Source organism: Talpa occidentalis, unplaced genomic scaffold (genome assembly GCF_014898055.3).
Source record: "Talpa occidentalis isolate TD23 unplaced genomic scaffold, MPIMG_talOcc4v2.1 talOcc4.10, whole genome shotgun sequence".
Taxonomy (NCBI): Eukaryota; Metazoa; Chordata; class Mammalia; order Eulipotyphla; family Talpidae; genus Talpa; species Talpa occidentalis.
In genome coordinates this window covers 28,234,622-28,248,670 of record NW_023600993.1, presented here as the reverse complement: position 1 = coordinate 28,248,670, position 14,049 = coordinate 28,234,622, and the positions used below count along the sequence as shown (strand labels likewise).

General features: G+C 46.1%; 1 protein-coding gene across 4 annotated transcripts in view; it reads right to left on the bottom strand.

The window, feature by feature from the left end:
- Window positions 1-14,049, bottom strand: part of TTC21A (tetratricopeptide repeat domain 21A) — a 36,037-nt gene that overhangs the window by 19,713 nt on the left and 2,275 nt on the right. For all 4 annotated transcript variants that reach the window (XM_037526674.2, XM_054693216.1, XM_037526670.2 and 1 more), the window contains exons 3-9: window positions 13,625-13,735; window positions 12,794-12,960; window positions 12,145-12,267; window positions 10,134-10,291; window positions 2,931-3,015; window positions 1,806-1,904; window positions 578-770 (exon numbers count right to left, since the gene is read on the bottom strand). In XM_037526674.2, the coding sequence (XP_037382571.1) occupies window positions 578-770; window positions 1,806-1,904; window positions 2,931-3,015; window positions 10,134-10,291; window positions 12,145-12,267; window positions 12,794-12,960; window positions 13,625-13,735 (936 nt within the window). The remainder of the gene's footprint in view (window positions 1-577; window positions 771-1,805; window positions 1,905-2,930; window positions 3,016-10,133; window positions 10,292-12,144; window positions 12,268-12,793; window positions 12,961-13,624; window positions 13,736-14,049) is intronic.

The following is a 14,049-nucleotide window of genomic DNA, read 5'->3' as shown; positions in this document are numbered from 1 at the left end:
TCAGGCTACCTTGAACACCCTACACCTCCTTGAACCAAACTAAACATTGCTGGTTCAGAATTTTCCAGAGGCCATGGACTTGAGGGCTTAAGAAAAAAATGTGTAACATGAAAACTGGGCTCTGGAAAATGCATTTGACATTTGCTATAAAGAGATGGGGAAGCATCTGGACAGACAGGGAAGTAAAATTCAAAACTACTGATTCTTGTGAACTTTCAGTTCAGGGGCTACAGAGGGAAGGTCAACAGAGGTGAGGCTGGGTAAGAGGTGCTGGGAGAGGCACTGTGTCCTACACAGGCCTGCTGAGGCCAGAGAAGAGGCCAGACCAGCCAGGCACAGAAACAGGCTGTCAATCACCCCAGGTATTAGAGTGTGGACATGAGGGTCTAATGGAGATCAGAGTGGCTATGACCACACTTCTGAGAATTCTTGTGCCTCTGACATCTGTCCTTGTGGAGTCACCGAAATGTGTCCCAAATTCTCATGCCCCCTGTGGAGAATACGTTGCCTCACCTCTCTCCTGAACCCATGGAGGCACCCTCCCCGCCTACCCTGCCCCGCTCCCACCCGCACAGACCTGTCAAGGCAGCCAGGCTGTTTTCATCCAGTTTCATGGCCTCCGAGTACCACTGAGACGCCTCCTTCACCTGGTCTTGCAGGATGAAGAGATAGCCCAGCTCTGTGGCTATACTGCCATAGGAGGGTGTGGCCATGAAGGTGTGCTCAATGAAGGTACACACTTGTCGCAGCATTGCCTGGTGCCTCCCACACTGTAAGGAACAGAGACAAGGGGGTTCAGGATCAATCAGTCCTGCCCATCTGAGTAAGGCTGTGTCAGAAATGCGGGGTACTCTGGAGGGCTTGGGGTGGGCTTTCCTGAGCTCTGTGTCTAGGCAGATCAGTGTGTAGAATCTCCCACTGGCCACACATGTGGAACCTGCCTCGAGCCCCAGGGATGCTGCTCCGAGGGACCCATCGCCTGTCTGGCCACAGTAATTGTCCAATGCGTCTCTTAGAGGTATTCTGAAACTTGAAACTGGGTGAGAGGAGCTCTCTGAGTTGAGAGGAGTGGCCTTGAATACTTGGAGGAGGCACGTTCCCAGCTACTACGTGTGGAGCACCAGGCAGAGAAACTCAGACACAGATATGGGGTAAGATGGTGTCCTGATGGCATTCAGCTCCACAGTCCTGGTCCCCGAGACCCCGAGCTGCCCTGTTCTTCTAGCCAGTCCTTCTAGTTATCCTGCTTTGGGTAAATGACCCCTTGGGCAGAAGGGTCTGGCAGAGACAGATGGTTTGGCAGACTGATCTGTTTGCACCTTGCCTGATGTCAAAGAGGCCTGGGCAAACCAGACTTCCCAGGTCACTTCTTTTTTTTTGTGTGTATGTGTGTGTGTGTGTGGGACCCTCACCGGTGGCCAGGGATCAAACCAGCACCGCAGAGGCTGCGGGCAGTCTCTCAACCCAGCGCTCAACCGCCGCGCCACCAGGGGAGGCCCCTTCCCAGGTCACTTCTGCAGAAACAGGATGGCACTGGGCGCCCCAGCATCCCAGGTTGGAATTGGGCATAATTTGTACAATAGCTATAATATTGCCCTCTTTCCTCAAGTTAGGTGCCTCCCGGTCTAACAGCTAAAAGTTATTGGCCAGAGCCAGCTAAGAGTCACAGGGTTGGGGCATTACCCTACAAGGTGAAGTTTGAGCCAGAGAGAGGAGGGGCAGGGAGTTTCCAGGGGGACCACAGTTCTCCTCTAAAGAACATAGTAAGTAGCACCATTTCAGAAACCAAGATAGAACCTTCTTACCAGTTTGCTAACCACAAGAATTTTTTTAAGATGGAGGCTTGGATTTTGGGGCTCTCTTTTCTCTAGTGCCTTAATCAGATTTCTGATGTGATCAGCAGCCTGCAGGGGACAAAACAGACAATGTCAGAGGCAATATGGGTCTACTCTGATGAATAAGTTTGAGCAAAGCTAGAACTAGGCAGCCTGGGGTAGGGGTTGGGGAGTAGATCCCAGGGATTGAGGTGGTGGCAAAGGAGAGCCATTAAATGTTAACTCTGTTCCTAGGATTAGCTCTCAGGCAAGACCCCCAGAAAGCCTGCTCAGGGTTCTGGGGTCACTTAGAGTTGAAGTCAGGCCTGTGTCTTGTTCCTACCCAGAGATTGAGCTGTGGTCCTTTTTGAGGGTCCCTCCCAAGTATGGACTGTCCGCTCCACTTCACCCCACTCCATAAAACCCAACCAGAAGCTTCCTCTTCTCATCATGACCCCTTTGAGACTCTTGATTTGCCCCACACTCACTGCATTTATTAAAAAAATAATTTTTTTGGCTGAAAACACAAACTCTTTTTGAAAATAAGAACCGGTCTGGACCCTGAGGTTTTCATTAAGAATTTTATTAGTGTTTCTGACTGCATTTGAGGGTTCTTTGGGGTTTCTTTGGAAAACTATAAGGTTTAGGAACAAGTTTGGGGCCAGATACTGCCTGGCCAATACCTGAGTGATCCTAACTATTCCCTGAAAACATAGCATTTCCTAAAATCTTCAATGCAACCAAGACTTCTTACCAGTTAACATCGGTTGAATTGTCAACGGACACCAGGCACTATTCCAAGTTCTCCTACTTGTCTTCTCATTTTGTCCTTATTGTAACTTCACAAAGTGGGGACCCTGGGACTTATCCAGGTGTAGACACCTGCCTGGGGTTGAATAGGTAGCTTGGGCAGGACCAGAGTCATCCTTGCACCCTATTTGGAACTGTATTGCCCAAAGAACAAACAAGGCCAGCTCTTGACAGGGGGTGTGAGAGGAAGGAACAGAGATCTAGGAATCATCTTCCAAGGCCCTGGGGATGGGAGGGGGGCTATGAGGGATTCTTCCTTGGCTTGTTTGTTTCAAAGTTCAACTTTGGAGGCTTCAAAGAACTTACTGTGGTCCTGTTCCCTTCTCTTGCAAGCTCATGCACAGCTAAGATTTGGCAGGCATCAATGTTACTTTCATCTTTTTCTAGGATTCTGAAACAGGAAGAGGAGCCACATGAATTGAAAGCATTCACAGGTAAGGACAGGATGGTGTGCTAGCAATTTCTGACAGTCCATTCTCCCCTTCTCCTTTTTGGAAAAAACTCCCAAACTGGGGGGGCACATGGCTACCTGGAATAGACTATGCCTGCCAGCTTCCCTCTGCAGCTTAGGTGTGGCCACGTGACCAAACCCTGCAACAGGATAGAAGTGAAAGTGCTCGGGGTGATATCCAGGTGGGTTCTCACAGTAGGTTTTCCATTGCTGCCCTTTCCTCCTTCCTGCTGGCTGGAAGTGGCCCACATGAGCAACACCCAGGAAGGGCAGATCCGTGACACAGAACAGGCCTGGGACCCTACAGAGTTAAGCTTCCTCCCTGTCCTGGACTACCACTCAAACTTTTCCCTGAGATAGGAATAACTTTTTTTTTATTTTTTTTATTTTTTTTTTATTTATTTTTTATTTATTTATTTTTTTTTATAGAGGCATGCTTTATTTATTTGTTTGCTGGTTTGTTTGTTTGTTTTGTTTATACAAGCACTGGGTACAGTCAGAAGCGCGGGAGGGCGAGAGAATTCACCAGAGCCAGAGCGGGGAGCAGAGCAGGCAGAAGGACCGAAGTACACTGCTGAGGGGAGCAGCGGGCGGCAGGAGAGGTCTGCGCGCCATGTGGGACCCTCCTCCGGTGGCCGGGGAGCAGCCGGGGATCGAACCGGCGCCGCAGAGGCCGCGCGCAGCTTCACAACCCAGCGCTCAACCACTGCGCCACCGGGGAGGCCCAAGATAGGAATAACTTTTTAAGCTATTTAAATCACTTATTTTGGGGTGTCTTTGAGACAGAAGCCTATTTGTATCTCATTTAACAAAAACATGATCATGTAGCCTGTCTGTTCTGGGGGCCAGGCAGAGAGATGCTAGGGTGGGGGGCAGTCTGCGGCTCTAAGACAGGAAAGGAACTTCTTGTTAACACACATCACTGTGAAGATACAACTTCTGATCATGTTACAAGGTTTTCAATATTCTGTTTCTTTATAGGAAACTATATTTTTCAGGGAATGGTCTCTGTATAAGAGAGGTTTACTTGAATTAACATGCAAAATTCCAATATGATTAGGTACAGTCAACATTCAAAGAGTTTTAACCATTTATGATGACTGAAAGCACTGGAAATCAAATACACTTGGAAATTTTAAAAAGCAACTTTAAAGTAGCTTATAGATGAAAGAAGAATCAAAATGTATAATAGACAATTATTTGAACCAAATAATACTGAAACTACTACACACCCACATGTGTAGCAACAGCAAAAATGGGACTTTGAGGGGCATCGCAGATTTAAATAGAGTCTAAGAGAAGATTGAGACTGGCTGAACCAGGCGCCCAACTCCAGAGTTAGAAATAACAACAGAATAATTACAAGGGAAGTTCACAGGAAAAAATAAAGTTAAGAGCAGAAATTAATAAATTAGGGCCTCCCCAGTGGCGCAGCGGTTGAGCGCTGGGTTGCAAAGCCATCCGCGGCCTCTGCAGCGCCGGTTCGATCCCCGGCTGCTCCCCGGCCACCGGAGGAGGGTCCCACATGGCGCACAGACCTCTCCTGCCGCCCGCTGCTCCCCTCAGCAGTGTACTTCGGTCCTTCTGCCTGCTCTGCTCCCCGCTCTGGCTCTGGTGAATTCTCTCACCCTCCCGCGCTTCTGACTGTACCCAGTGCTTGTATAAATAAATAAATCTTAAAAAAATAATGAAAGATAAATTAAAAAAAAATAAAAAGGAAAGTGTTTAAAAAAAAAGAAATTAATAAATTAGAAAACAAAGATATAATAGCATCTACAAAATGCAAAGCTGGTTCTTTAAACAGACCAATAAGAGAGAAAAATTATTTTAATATTCATGAAGAAAAAAGGAGAGAAAAAAATTAATTTTAGAGATAAAGAGAAACACACCTAGAGAAGAGATGAGAGTACAGAGATTTTAAAAACAAAAGTAACTTCCATGAACTCCAGTAGCTATGAAAGCCCCCACAGGGGAGACATTAGGGTGTCGGGCGCAGTCTATTAGCCCCAAATCCTGGCTTCTTGCATGTGCATGCAGAGGGGCCTGGCAGGGAGGCCAGCCCAGCACACCCACGGCTGACCTGTAAATGTGGCTTTCACCCAGGTGCTTCTAGGTATCTTGTTGGCCCAAGGCCAAGCCTCCAAAGCAAGTTCCTGACTCAGCTCCTGTCAAGGACACTGGCCAGGTGTAAACTGAGAGAGGAGGTGCAGGGCCCACACGTGGCACAGGCAGGGTAGAATCACCTTCCATTTACTACCTCTCTCTGAGACTCAAATTCAGTTATCTCAGGAGTTCTCATTCTTCCACAGGGAAAGAAGAAGTTGGTTGTGCTTTTTTTTTTTTTTTAAAGATTTACTTATTTATGCATACAAGACTTGGGGTACAGGCCAGAGGTGTGTGTGTGGGGGGGTGAGAGGATTCACCACAGAGAGTGGGGAGCAGAACAGGCAGATGAACTGAAATACACTGCTGAGGGGAGCGGCAGGCGAGACAGGAGAGGTCTGCTGTGCCATGTGGGTAGCTCCCTGGCTGGGGATTGAACTTGTGCTGCAGAGGCTGTGGATAATTTCATAGTGCTGTGACTTAACCCCTTGCACCACCAGGGAGGCCCCTGATTGTGTGTGTGTGTTTTTTTTTTTCCTGGAACTATGCTGCACATGACCACACCATTTAGTAATAACTCATAATAATGACTCACGGTCAGTCAGAAAAAACGAGTCCATTCACATTTTTTTTTGGAGAAAATTAACATTCTACATTTTAGAATTATGTGATAAAAATAGTCAAAGCATTAGAGCTTAAGCAGGTGAGCTTTGCTTATCATGGGAAGTTCATTTCCAAAAAACCATCAGATACTCCTCCCCTCAAAAATGTCTTTATTAGACCTAGAGCAATTGGGCTTAACAGACATCTATAGAACACTAAACCCCAAAAAAACGGAGTACACATTTTTCTCAAGCGCACACGGATCATTCTCCAGGATCGATCACATACTGGGGCACAAGACAAACATCAACAGATACACCAAGATTGAAATCATATCAACCATCTTTTCTGACCATGAAGGCATCAAACTAGAAATAAACCATAAAAAGAAGGCAAGGAACTTTCCTACCTCATGGAGATTAAAAACCACACTACTGGAAGACCATTGGACTAATGAGGAGATCAAAGAAGAAATTAAAAAATTTTTTGAATTGAACGACAAGGAGGACACCAATATCCTAAATGTATGGGATGCAGCAAAAGCAGTAATAAGAGGAAAATATATAGCAATAGAAGCTCACATCAAGAAACAAGAAAGAACGCAAAGAAACAACCTAATCTCGAAGCTCAAAGATCTAGAAAAAGAACAACAAGAAAACCCCAAAACCAGTAGAAGAAAAGAAATAATAAAAACCAAAGCAGAAATAAATGAAATTGAAACTAAAAAAACAATCCAAAAGATCAATGAAACCAAGAGCTGGTTCTTTGAAAAAATCAATAAAATAGACAAACCCCTAGCCAGGCTCACAAAGGAAAAAAGGGAGAAAGCACAAATAAACAGGATCATCAATGAAAGAGGAGAAATCACAACGGACACAGCAGAAATCAAAAGAATAATCAGTAACTACTATGAACAGTTATATGGAAACAAGTTTAACAATCTAGAGGAGATGGACAAATTCCTACAACTCTACAATCACCCAAAGCTAGATAAAGAAGAAATAGAACACCTAAACAGACCAATTACAATTAGCGAAATTGAAATGGTAATCAAAAACCTCCCCAAAAACAAAAGCCCAGGACCTGATGGATTTACAAATGAATTCTACCAAACATTCAGAGACGAATTAGTGCCTATCCTTCACAAACTCTTCCAAAAAATTGAGAAGGAAGGGACAATACCAAACACGTTCTATGAAGCCAACATTACACTAATACCAAAACCGAATAAGGACAACACAAAAAAGGAAAACTACAGGCCAATCTCCCTAATGAACACTGATGCAAAAATCCTCAATAAAATTTTAGCTATCAGAATCCAACAATGTATCCATAAGATAATTCACCACGACCAAGTTGGATTCATTCCAGGGGCACAAGGATGGTTTAACATCCGAAAATCAATCAACGTTATCCAACACATCAACAAAAAGAAATATAAAAACCATATGATAATATCAATAGATGCTGAGAAAGCTTTCGACAAAGTGCAACACCCATTCATGATAAAAGCCCTTGAAGTTCTTGGGATACAAGGAACATACCTCAACATCATAAAGGCCATCTATGACAAGCCAACAGCCAGTATCATTCTCAATGGTGAAAAGCTGAAAGCAATTCCATTAAGATCTGGAACAAGACAAGGATGTCCACTCTCACCATTGCTTTTCAATATAATACTGGAAGTCCTAGCCAGGGCAATAAGACAAGAGAAAGACATCCAAGGAATCCAAATAGGAAAAGAAGAAGTCAAACTATCACTATTTGCAGACGATATGATATTATACATAGAGAACCCCAAAAACTCCACAGAAAAGCTAATTCAACTCATCAATCAGTTCAGTAAAGTGGCAGGATACAAAATCAACACGCAAAAGTCAGTAGCCTTCCTATACACAAACAATAAATCTGAAGAAGAAGAAATCGAAAAGACCATCCCTTTTGTTATTGAAACAAAAAAAATCAAATATTTGGGAATAAATCTAACAAAAGAGGTAAAGGACCTATACAAAGAAAACTATAAAACACTGTTAAAAGAAATAGAAGAAGACACAAAGAAATGGAGAGACATCCCCTGCTCATGGATTGGAAGAATAAACATTATTAAAATGGCCATCCTTCCAAAAGCAATATACAGATTCAATGCTATTCCAATCAAAATTTCAATGTCATTCTTCAAAGAAATAGAAAAATTATTGATGAAATTCATATGGAATCACAAAAAACCCCGAATAGCCAAAGCTCTCCTGAAAAAAAAAGAAGGGAATGGAGGCATCAGACTCCCAGACTTCAAACTATACTACAAAGCCATAATCATCAAAACTGCATGGTATTGGAACAAGAACAGACATACAGACCAATGGAATCGAATAGAAAATCCAGAAATAAACCCACAGATTTATGGTCAACTAATCTTTGACAAAGGAGCAAAGACTATGCATTGGAGCAAAGAAAGTTTGTTCAATAAATGGTGCTGGGAAAACTGGGTCGCTACATGCAAAAGAATGAAGCTTGACCACCACCTCACACCATACACAAAAATCAACTCAAAATGGATTAAAGAACTAGACATAAGACCTGAAACCATAAAATATATAGAAGGAAATATAGGCGAAACACTACGTGATTTGCACATCAAAGACATCTTTACAGACACATCACCCAAAGCAGTGATAGTGAAGGCAAAGATAAACAGCTGGGACTATATCAAATTAAAGAGCTTTTGCACAGCAAAAGAGACAATAACAAAAACAAAGAGAAACCCCACCAACTGGGAGAACATTTTTGCACCCAACACTAATGATAAAGGACTGATCACAAAAATCTGCAAAGAGCTGATGAGACTCAACAACAACAAAGAAAATAATCCAGTCAAAAAATGGGCAGAAGAGCTTAAAAGAAACTTCTCTGAAGAGGAAATGCAAATGGCCAACAGGCATATGAAAAAATGTTCAACATCACTTGTCATCAGGGAAATGCAAATCAAAACTACCATGAGATACCATCTTACACCAGTGAGAATGGCACATATTAAAAAAACTAGCAACAACAAATGTTGGCGAGGGTGTGGAGAAAAAGGAACTCTTCTGCACTGTTGGTGGGAGTGCAAACTGGTCCAACCACTGTGGAAAGCTGTGTGGAGATTTCTGGACCTACTAAACATAGAGCTTCCATATGACCCAGCAATTCCACTCCTAGGTATTTACCCAAAGGACACAGAAACATCAATTCCAAAGAACACCTGCACCCCTATGTTTATAGCAGCACTGTTTACAATAGCTAAGCTTTGGAAACAACCCAAATGTCCAAAAATAGATGACTGGATCAAGAAGATGTGGTACATATATACCATGGAATATTACTCAGCATTCAAAAAAGATAAACACATGCAATTTGCAGCAACATGGATGGCGCTGGAAGGGATCATGCTCAGCGAAATAAGCCAAAAAGAAAAAGAAAAATACCGGATGGTCTCACTCATAGCAGGAATCTAGAAAACTTAAATAATGGACCAGGAAAATGAAAAACTATAAGAAAGTGAAAATCAAAATCAACAAAAAACTATGAACCAGAGACACTTTTAGGGGGGCGGGGGCGGGAGGGGAGGGATTGGGGTCAGAATGGGGGGCGGCAATTGTATGGGGAATATAACAATAAAATTTATAAAAAAAAAAAAAAAATAAATAAATAAATAAATAAATGCTTTCTCTAAAAAAAAAAAAAAATGTCTTTATTTCGACTCGCAAGGATATGTTTGAAGAGCAGTCTCTGCTTTCCACAAGTCTCAATAACTCCTGAATTCTCTGCTCCCTTGCTCATGTGCCCTGCCTGCTATTAAGTCTTTCTTCAGTCACCGATACCTTTTTCCCTTTAAATTCCCTATTAAATTATATCACACTCGGAGCTTTAAAGAATTAAATAATACAAAGCTCCTAATCCCACTCTCCCTTTACTTTCCCCTGCCCTCCACTCCTCAGAAGAACTCTTCAGGGGCAGCCTCCTCCCATAACTCTTGCTGCTTTGGCTTCTTTTGGTAGTTCCACCTTTCTTGGAAATATTGCTTATACTTCTTGGTCTGCCTATTTCTTGATTTTTCCATTGTAGGCCACAGCCGCTGGCTTCCTGCTATGACAGTAAGTGGCTTACATCAATGCTCCCCCTCTCCCTAATATGGTGAAATCATTATTCATAACTCCTCTGTTACAACATCCATTTTAATGCCTGGTTCCATCCCTTACACAGCATCTCCCCTCTCCCCACCTTGCACAGCGGGGATACGGCAGCACCCTCAGCTTAGGAAGGAATGAAGCGGCCCATTTGTGCTGTGATGCGGGGCCACCCCTACCTCTCACCTGTGTGCTGTTTCCACAGTCTGCTCCCAGTCCTGCCGAGCCAAGAACAGCCGCATCTTCAGGACCAAGGCGGGCAGGAAGCTCCCCGAGGCAAGGGTGATCTGGTTCACCACCTCCAGGGCCCCTGTGTAGTTCTGCTGCATCATGAAATATGTTGCCTGTCAAGAGCCCAAGAGAAGTATGTCCACCAGGGCGCATGAAGGCAGCCAGGGGAAGAGTCTCCACCAGGACTGGCACAGGGCCTGACACATGGGCACTGTGGGTCCCCTCAGTTGGGCAAGGATGTCCTGGGAACTCCCCGAGGAAGGAGTCATCACTCAGTGACAAGTCCAGGTCCACAGCAGTCTTGGGTTCCTGGATGGTCAAGGCAGGGGTTCCGGGGAGACACCTAAGCCCTGAACATGGGAAACTCGGGAGGTGTGGGAGAAAGCAAAGCCAAAGGAGGGGTCAGCTCAGGGACAGCTGGGGCCTCTGGGTGGGCACTTGCCAAGTCTACAAATGGCCCACTCGCTTCCCATTCACTTTCCTGAATTTCATGACTGAAAACTGCTCCCTGGGGCCCAGGTCAGCAGCTCCAAGTTAGGGCTTGCACGCAGTCCCCTCTAGAGCAAGGCTGTGATTTTTCTCTGTGAAGGCCCACTGGGCAGGATTCCTGGCCTCTGCAGGCCAGTGCTGGCCACCAGGTTCTCCTGTGACAGTGATGACACAGTGTCTGAGGGGCAGAAGGTAATGCTCCTAAAAGCCTTGAAGCTGGACTCTGGACAAATGGCTAATGTGAGACCTACAGCCACCCTCCATTATGAGACAGGCCTCTCATTAAAAACAAGAGGATTATTCTGCATAAGGATTTATGTGTAAGCATTCACAGCAGTATTCTTTCCCAATGTACAATGGGAAACCATCTCAAGGTCCAAACCAGAGGAGAGTGGGTCAGTAAATTACATTAGGCCACACCAAAGGGGGTGGGTTTTATATAATGTTAGAAATGACAAAATATTACATGAAGGAAAGAAAACAAATGAGAAGTTGCCCTGTGATTGCAACTATACTCAGTAACGACACCATCTCCCACCTGGTAGTGTGTGCCATAAGCCCTGTCAGGATGGGGAGAGTTGGCAGCAGAGATCTCTCAGAGGTGCCTCAGTCCTGAGATGGCTCATTGCAGGAGGGAGCTGCCTCAGACCAGGTCACAGGGCTCCTTAGGGCTGCCTGGGCTCCGCATCTCGCCAGTGAGGGGGCTGGTGAAGGCCATCCCAGCTCCAGGATTGCCTTTGAGTTGGCTGAGGCCTTTGCTGTGCTGGCTTCACCATCCAACTTCACCCTCTACCCACTTTCACTTTCCTCATGGGGGCTGGTCGAAAGGCACTCCCTGGTGAGCCTCCTGCATGACCACTTCTGAGGCGTCTGCTTTCCAGAAAACTAAGGCACACCCGAACCCACACGTAGAAAAAAGATGGGGAGACATTAAGATGCCAACATGAGTTGTTTGGGCATGACAGGGCTACAAGGGGCATTTTCACTCATCTTTCAACCTTTTCAGACTTTTTCAGACTTGCGTTTTTTAAATGAGTATATAGTCACGTTGTCAGATCTATATCACCAGAAGTGAATAGGAGGATAGTTTTTCTCTTATAGATTGATTCAATGAGAGCTACATAAGAACAAAAAAATCAGTAATTAAGCTCAGAAAGTACAAAACAGGTAGCATACCTCCTTCTCCTCACCTCCAACGAATGAATTTATGTGAGAAGAGGATAAGTGAGAGAAAGGTGCAGAGAAAAGGGGCAGTGAATGAGGGAGTGAAACCAAAAGGCAAAGCATAAAAGCCTGAGTCAAAGGAGGACAGACTCTGAGAGGGCCCCTCAGCAGACAGAAGTGACAGGCGCGGCAACGAGTGTGAGACCTGGAGGTGAGGGGCCTGCAGATGGAGGGTCTGGCCTCGGCTCACCCAGCTGGTCTCTGGCTCCAGGAGCCTGTCAGGGATACTCCCACTCCCTCCCTCTCTGCCCACCTTGCCCATCAGCCCCAGCACATCTTTGTTGTCCTGAATTCCTTGTTCCAGGTACTTGATGGCTTTCTTCACAGTGTGGGGTTTATCTGAGGTGAGATCCACCCAGCCTCTGAGCACGTAGCCCTAGCATGAGAACAAGACAAAAGATGAAGTCCTCAGTCCTGCAAGGCCTGGGGGCAGCCTGCTCCTCTTGCCTCATGTCCCCCCCTTAGTCACGCCACACTCCAGAATCTGACAGGTCCCAGGGCAGCCCTACTCTCTTTCCCACTGCCAGGTCTTTGCTCCCATTGTCTCTTTGCCTGGAATGCCCCAATCCTTCACCTGATTAACTACCACTAATCTTTAAAGCTCAGTCTAGCAGGATCCTCCTGTAGAAGGCCCTCAGACTTTCCAGGCCGGGGTCAGGGCCACCCCCCAAACCCCTGGCCCTGCCCCTGCCACCCATGACCCCACAGCTCTCTTACCCTTCGCTACAGCACCCTTGCCTGTCTTGCCATTGCTGGTTGACTTTACTCTGGGGTCTCCTCAGTGACTGGGTGTGGCCCACCCCAGTCCTAGGCCCTCTGCGGGGGAACAGGTGCCGAGCTGTGGTGCGTGTGCAAGCTGATGCTTCTGTAGCTGTTTTCCCCAAGATGTCAGAGGAAGTTACCTCTCTGAAGTTGCTGGAGACCTTCAGCATACGGTCGATGTATTCCTTGGCCTTGTCATGGCGTCCCATGAGCCAGAGGAAGAGGCCAGCGTAGTACAGTGCAGACCCGCTAGCTGTCTTGCGGATTTCCTTCAGGCTGCTCTCGAGCTCCTGAATGGCTTCTTGGTCTGTAAATCCGAGTACATCTTTATTTCAGGGTGAGGAGGTCTGCCTGGTCCTGCAGCGGGCATTGGGGACCCAGGGAGGCACCTTTGTATATTCTGAGCCTCCCTCAATACTTGCAGCTGACTAGACCCCAATCCAGGGCCTGGAAACCAACCACAGTGGCCGCTGGGATGTCACAGGAGCTGCCCAGGCCTGGACCCAGGTTTACTGCCTGAGATTTATCTTTTCTCTTTTGTGCCCAGCAGTGTGCTGAGACAGACCAAGCCTGAATCCCCAGCCTCAGGCCCACACGACTGGTGGGGAAGTAGCAGTTTGTAGTCTCTTGGAATCTATCTCTGAATCTAGAGAGGTAGAGAGGAGGGGTAGAACATATATCAGACTAACTTTTCCCAATAAGATCTTGGCAAAGGAAAGCAGGGATCCGGAAGACTCCTTCCACTGTCATGTTCTCACCACGGCTCCCACTCAATTGGGCCCAAGCATGGGGTCTTCACTAGGTCTGGGTTGGGGTGAGGGGTTAGAGGGGAACAGCAGGCATTCCTCACTGGCCAAGAGCATCTGCAGTCACCCATGCACACACCTCCTTAGCAGCCCTTGATGGGCTGTGTGTAGAGCATGGGCTCCTTCCCCAGCTGGCTAGACCTCGCTGAGCATGACTGTACTCACCAATGGTTTCACAGCACCTATGAGCATAAATGAGCGCCATGATGGAACACAGGGTCACTTCTGGGTGATTCCGGATGCTCTCCAGGTTGCTGATGGCATCCTGGATGTGCTCTACAAAGAAGGCCCAGGTGGTTATGCTTTTGGCTCCAGGCCCAGAGGGCAGTCACATGGGGACCTTTCTCAGGGTGACCCAAGGCTGAACACCACCTGGCTTTACCCAGAATCAGAGGACTAACAGGCCCAAAGATCCTGAATGGCCCAAGTTCATTGAAGACTAAAGCCCCTGAAAGGGCTGCTGGTGCCATAGTCCAGGTTCCAGGGGTTGGAAGGCATGGAGCTGAGAGATGTACCTATTAGCACTTGTAGGGATACCTTTGAGGCTGGAATTTTTTGACTGTGGCTCAGTTCCGGAGAAGGACCTCAGG